General features: G+C 51.1%; 1 protein-coding gene across 1 annotated transcript in view; it reads right to left on the reverse strand.

Annotated features, from left to right (window-relative positions):
* Window positions 1-2,917, reverse strand: part of LOC125366911 (dedicator of cytokinesis protein 2-like) — a 90,045-nt gene extending 87,128 nt beyond the window's left edge. Inside the window, 3 exon segments of the mRNA XM_048367617.1 lie at window positions 1,303-1,432; window positions 2,012-2,219; window positions 2,807-2,917. Of these exon segments, the coding sequence (XP_048223574.1) occupies window positions 1,303-1,432; window positions 2,012-2,219; window positions 2,807-2,917 (449 nt within the window).
* Window positions 2,918-6,706: the final 3,789 nt, after the last annotated feature.

The following is a 6,706-nucleotide window of genomic DNA, read 5'->3' on the forward strand; positions in this document are numbered from 1 at the left end:
ACCTAGCCACAGCTATTCCACAGGAGTGATACATTTGGGCAGGACACATCCCCTTTGCCTCAGGGCTGGGCCAATACAGAGCTCCTTAACCTAAGGAGGCTGCAAGAGACAATGCCCCAGGAAAAAAGAAACAGCCCTCTATTTACTCACTGATAACATCACTGTAGGCTGGCAATTGAGCAACAACCATACTTTACAAAAGGACAAAGGGCTCAGAGATGGAGGTGGTAGATAAGGGACACACAGCAAGTTAATGGCAGAGCTGAGCTTAGGACCCTGGCCTCTTCACCTTGACACTGATACAGGATAGGAATTGAGGAAAGAGATTTCAAGAAAGAAAAACACACTAGATATAGAACTTACGGGGAGGGGAGAAGGCTAGGCTGGCTATCAGGGGTTGAACCCAGGGTTTAGGAAAGAAGCTTATTAATTTTCTTCAGTTTCTGAACAGTAAAGATCTACCATAAAGATCAAGCCAACTCCTCTGGATGGTTTGTAACAATTAACTAGAGTAATTGCTAAGCTCCAATTGATTAGTCCTGTAGCAAAGAGCCCTCTGTGCTTAAGATACCAGAATGCCCAGACAGCAGCATAACATAGAGGAGAAAGGAAAACATCACCCCCCAAAAGTCAACCTCTTCCCTTGAGGCCAGCCAACAGTCAGTTAAGTCTGACCCTGATACACAAATTACCCACTTCCCACTGGACCACTAAAATCCAGTAAGCAAATATGAAATGTCCCACTGTAGGAAGCAATTCAAGCATGCATAGACTTGCCAAGAGATGAGAGAGTTGGAGAGAGGTGATTGAACAGGAAAATGCTAGCCCGAGCCAGGCCAGGGGGGGGGGGTTGGGGGGGTCACACCTATAATCAGTCCTAGCTACTCAGGAGGCTGAGAGCTGAGAATCCTTGTTCTAAGCTACCCTAAGCAGGAAAGTCTCTGTAAGTACAATAACCTACCAAAAAGCCAGAAGTGGAGCTGTGGATCATGGGGTAGAGCACCAGCCATGAGTGAAAAGGACAGCGCCCAGGCCCTGAGTTCAGACCCAGGATCTGAGCATGCACACACACAAGCACACACAGAAGAAAAAAAAAAGCTAATTTAGTCCAAATGCATGTACCCATGTGCACGGACATGAGTGAGTTTCAAAGAGGCAGAAACAATTATGAACACAGTTTGGGCTGCACGAAATACCAGGTCCCAGCAATTCAGAGGGGAGAAGGAAAGCATGTGGCATTCTACCCACAGGCAACAGTGCTCTGGGACATTTTGGGGGATCCCTCTGGAGGGGGCGGGGCACCTCTCTACTGCTCCTGGAGAGTCAAGGGTGGCAAGTTCCTCAAAAACCAGAAATTCACCTTTTACCCCATCCAAGGGACCTGAAGCTCCAAGAGGATCATTGCACTCACTACCTAAGGAGCCCACCAGACCTGAGAAAGAAATAGGATGGGGAAAGGTGAATAGGGAGCCGGGAGGGGCGGTGGGGAGTCCAGGGGTCGGTTGGGAAAGGGATGGTGCTGAGTAGAAACACCAGGATCCGCAGGTGGGGGTGAGGGAGGAGTGCGTAGAGGATGAGGGCACCTGGTCCTACCTTACAGAGGGCATCACACCCAGGAACACAGATTTGCGGACCGGGAACTCCCCCAGAAGGAGGGAGGACCCAGGGGCAGGTCAGGGAACCGGACAGGAGAGGATCACACACAGGACTGATGGTGAAGTGTGGAAATTAGACAAAAATCCCAGACTGGGCACCAAGGAGCCCTGGGTTCTCATTCTGACTCTTACCGAGTGGGCAACTTCCTGTCCTCCTTGGAGCCTCGACTTACCCCATCTTGGGACGTGGGGTTGGGGTGGAATGGGAAGAAGCGCCAACTCTTCGGGCACCTGCCTCTGAGGGCACCAACAGGAGGAGGAGGAGGAGGAAGGAGTCGCAGGTCTGAAGTAAAATCAGACCCCGGGGAGGGAGGAGTGGGATGTACCAGCCACATCCCACTCCCTCAGGCACTCACCTGTCCTGCCGCGGGGACCAGCGCGGCTCCTGAACCCCCCGGGGGTGCCATCGGGCTGCCGCCCGCGGTACAGAGCCCATAGCCCCACGTTGGGCAGGAAGGCCAGGGCCGCCAAGACCACAGCCACCACCTGCAGACGCCTCTTCTCCTGCCGCCTCATCAGGGCCAGTCCGCCCCCTGCCGAGCCTCGCCACTCAACACGCAGCAGCTGTTCAGCAAGGGCGAGCAGGAGCACCGAGACACCGCCCCCTCTCCAACACCGCAGTACTTCCAACGCTGGCGGGCCAGGGAGCCGGATGCTACCACTACGTCGCCGCCGCGGGGGGGAAAGTCGCCGCCGAAGTCGGGCACCGGGTAGCCACCAGCCCCGCGAGACCCTCTTCTAGGCGTGATAGAGAACATTCATAGTCGTTCATCTCCATCTTCTCCTGGGGTTGCCCAGTATATCCAGGGACGACCTGGGGTGGAGGGAGTCTGATATTAGTTCTCCCCCCTCCCAGGTGGCGATGGTACGTTCCACTATGCCCCTGGCTCCCCAGCCTGCAGAGGCGGTGTGAAAGTGCCAGAGTTGGGTTGTTGGGCGCTAACTGGTGGTCGCTGGGTGCTGGTGCACGGGGCGCGCTTTGGCGGGGTTCGAGTGCGCCCTAGGATCCGATCCCGGCCTCCTCTGCTGAGTCTAGTCGGGGATGAGAGGAAGGGAGGGGGGACGAAAGGAGAAGTCCAGCTTCTCCGGCTTTGCCGACAGTGCTGGCGCCCGCTGATGCCAGCCCCCGGAGTCCAGGGATCCCCACTCACCTTGGCCAGAGCCAGAGGACCCCCAAGAACAACTTTGACTCTGGGAATCTCAGGATCTCGGGCCGTGAAATGGGGTGGGGTCGGGGGAAGGGGGTCTGTACTGTGATCCATGCTCCGCCCATGGGCCCTGGGTTTCTTCTCACTGCCCACCGACGCTCCCTCCCCCCCAACACCTGCCTGCCCAAGCCTGTCCGCGCAGGGGGTGGGGGGGAGGGGGGATTCCTCACGCAGGGCCGCTCCCACACATGTACTATGGACACTCGGGCGCGCTGTGAGCCGTGTCTGTCTCCATCCAGCCCTTGCTGGGCAAACCATCACTGGACACCTACGTGTGCCAGGCAGCCCCAAGCGCTGGAGTTGAAATGACTGAGGGCTGAGACACTAAACAAAACACAGTAGCCCCCACATGGGGGGGTGTGCGTGCCATTGTGGGGAAGGGTCTGAAGAGAGACTGCCTGGACCACAGAGAAGCTGAGCCCCCTGTCCCCAGGCTCTTCCCTTAACCTCTTCCTCCCTGATGCCAGGGGCTCTCTGCAACATTCCACAGGTGCCCTCTTTGATTCTCTGCTTCTCCAAAACGACCACTGATCCTGGTGACTTACCACCCATAGCCCTAAGCTCTGCACCCTGAGGATCCTGCCTCCCCTTTCTTCAAGCTCCAGGCTGAGCAGCAGCCAGCGGTTGGTGTTTTTTTTCTGACATCACAGCTTGGGTTTCAACATCTGTAACAAAACTTTGAAGGTTGTTGCTCACATCTGTCATCTTAGCTACTGAGGAGGCTGAGATCTGAGGATAATGGTTTGAAGCCAGCCTGGGTAGGAAAGTCTGTGAGACTCTGATCACCAGTGAACTCAGAAAAGGACAGGAGTGGTGCTGTGGCTCAAGTGGTCGAGCACAAGCATTAAGCATAAAGAGTCTCAGGAACAGCACCCACTGGCCCAGAGTTGAAGGCCCAGAACTGGCAATCATCATCATCATCATCAAAACTCTCGGGCTGGGAATATGGCCTAGTGGCAAGAGCGCTTGCCTCATATACATGAAGCCCTGGGTTCGATTCCCCAGCACTACATATATAGAAAATGGCCAGAAGTGGTGCAGTGGCTCAAGTGGTAGAGTGCTATGCTAGCCTTGAGCAAAGAGAAACCAAGGACAGTGCTCAGGCCCTGAGTCCAATCCCCGGGACTGGCCAAAAAAAAAAAAATATATATATAATATATATATATATATATATATATATATATATATATATATATATATCTCCCATCTTCCCTGTCCTTCCTTCTCAGCTGAGCAGGCAGATCTTTGTACCCAGAAAGCCTGCTCTTTCTCATCGGCGCTGGCCATCTCATTCATTCTTCACTCAAAAGTTGAACTATTTTTTGCTCAAGGCTGATGTTCTACTGTGGAGACCCAGCTCTATTTCCAGCTTTTTGGTACTTAACTGGAGATAAGAGTCTCACAGATGTTTCTGCCTAGGCTGGCTTCAAGCTCCCACCCTCAGTTCTCAGACCTCTGAGAATAGCTTGTATTATAAATATGAGTATTTTTTTTTGTATATATAGTTTATTTCACTTACACTGTTTTAAAGATTCATTCATGTTGTAGTATAGGTCCAAATGTCATTCCCTTTAAAGAATGAGTAATATTCCGTTGGAGGGCTGTACCGCATTTTGTTTATCCAACAATGGACATTGGGGTTGTCTCTACCTTCCCACTACTGTGAATGTCATGAATAAACATTATACGTCTTTTATACTGAGCACACTGCTGTAACAGAGCAGCCAGAGGCATCCTTTCCTAAGAAACCCAGGTGAACTTTGGGGACTTACCTGTGGCTCTCCTTCACATTAACTATCTATGAGAACCATACAGCCTCTGGGGTCCATATGATGTTGTTGTGCCAAGTCGCAAAACCACCACCAAGAAGACCACCGAGACTCAGACATTCTGAAATGCAAAAGCAAGGCAAGGCTTTATTTAAGCAAGCTGCAACTCGGGCCTCGTCCTACCCACCGACACAGCGGAGGTTAGGAGGCAGCCTCGAGCTGTGATTACACAGGGCTTATAAAGGCAAAGAACAAAGTTACAACAATCAGGTGTTCAAGCAAGCAAGGTTAGGATACAGGTACAAATCTGATTGGCTCAGGGTTCGAGGCACCCCAGGGGTGGTCAGAGTTAAGCATTCCCAGCCGTTAGAGTTCTAGACCGACTGGGCCCTAATGGGCTTATCCTGGGTCTGCTCACAGGGCCTGCTTATCACAGGTTCACGTGGTAAAGTGGGGTTCATGTGGTAAAATGGGGTTCACGTGGTAAAATGGGGCCTGACTTCAAAGTCTGGCACTTCAATGTGATCCACTTACAGCTTTTGCTTTCCTCCTAGGTACGCTGATCTTGCTATTTTAGGAAAGAAATTAAAAGGGAAGGGAAGGGAATTTGACAAATCAGGCAGAGCCTTTGCAGATTTCCTCTGCTCTTCTCTAGAAACCTCTTCCTCTAAACCTTTGTGTAGACCTAGATGCTCAATGGCTCCTGCCTGCAATCCTAGCTACTCAGGACATCGGAGAATTCCTGTACAAAGCCAGCCTGGACAGACAAATCTCACAGGCTCTTATCTCCAAGAAACTAGCAAAAAAGCTCAAAGTGGTGGTTTGGCTCAAATAGTAGAACATCCACCTTGTGGGTAGTACTGAGTTCAAGCCTCAGTACTGGTTTACATACACACACACACACACACACACACACACACACACACACACACACACACACACACACCTTTGCATTGTTCTCTCCATCTTCCAGGAGCTAGACCAGAAGTTCTGCCTCAGCAAGCCCTTCCCTAGCCATCTGATCTAAAATATGAACTAGCCTTCCTTACTCTCCTGTTCCTTGATTTTTTTTCTTCAGAGCAGGTCTCAGTTTGGGCCTACCCCCACATAGGATTGTGAGCTCCAAACTCACATTTTATTCTCTAGCATTCTTATCTCTAGCAGCACCTCCCTTTACTGAGAATCAGAAAATTGCCACTCCTTCTGAGCAGAGGGGTTTGCAAAAAGGATTCCCTCTCTTCTCTGAGCCAAGTGCCCCAAGTGGAGCTGAGACCTGAGGATTTTAGTTCAGACACCAGGGGAAGGTAAACTGAGGACCTACCCAGGCTAGGCACACTGTAACTACTGTGTTCTGTAACTAATGCTTGTGCAAAGTATAGCAATCAAGGTCTTAACAGGAAGGAATCTACTTAGAGTCTCTTTCCCTCCCCCTCTCCACTTCTAGCTCCTGAGAGGATTCTGAAGGAAATTGGATTTGAGGTATGTGAGGTTTATCATGGGGTTTTTTTCGTATCTTCCTAGAGTCACTTGTTGATCAAAGTGGCCTACCAGGCCAGTCTTCCCACCATAGGGACTCTGCCCTAAGAACCCAGATTTAATCTCAGACCTCTTTCATCACTTTTACAAAATAGGATGCACCCAGCAGGGAGAGGGGCTTCTGGGACTTTATCCTCCTCTCAGACACAGACTTCTTCCAGGAGGAAAACAGAGCTGACCACCGACTGAATCTGAAACAAGACTGGTACTTTCAGACTGAGCCCTCCTACTGGGACCATGAGATTATATATAGTAAAGGGTTGCCTGACAATGGTGGCTCATGCCTGGAATCATAGCTCTACAGGAAATTGAAGTGTCAGGATTGCAGTTCACAGCCACCCTGGGCAGGAAAGTCCATGAGACTTTTACCTCCAATAAACTACTTAGAAAAAGCTGGAAGTGGCACTGTGGCTCAAGTGGTAGGGCACTAGTCTTGAGTATAAAGAGGCTCAAGATCAGCACCCAGACCCTGAGTTCAAGCCCCAGGACCAGCAAAAATAAAGGGTTTATGGCAGATCTTATCTAATGGAAGGGAGCG

The sequence above is a fragment of the Perognathus longimembris genome, chromosome 18 (assembly GCF_023159225.1).
Source record: "Perognathus longimembris pacificus isolate PPM17 chromosome 18, ASM2315922v1, whole genome shotgun sequence".
Taxonomy (NCBI): Eukaryota; Metazoa; Chordata; class Mammalia; order Rodentia; family Heteromyidae; genus Perognathus; species Perognathus longimembris.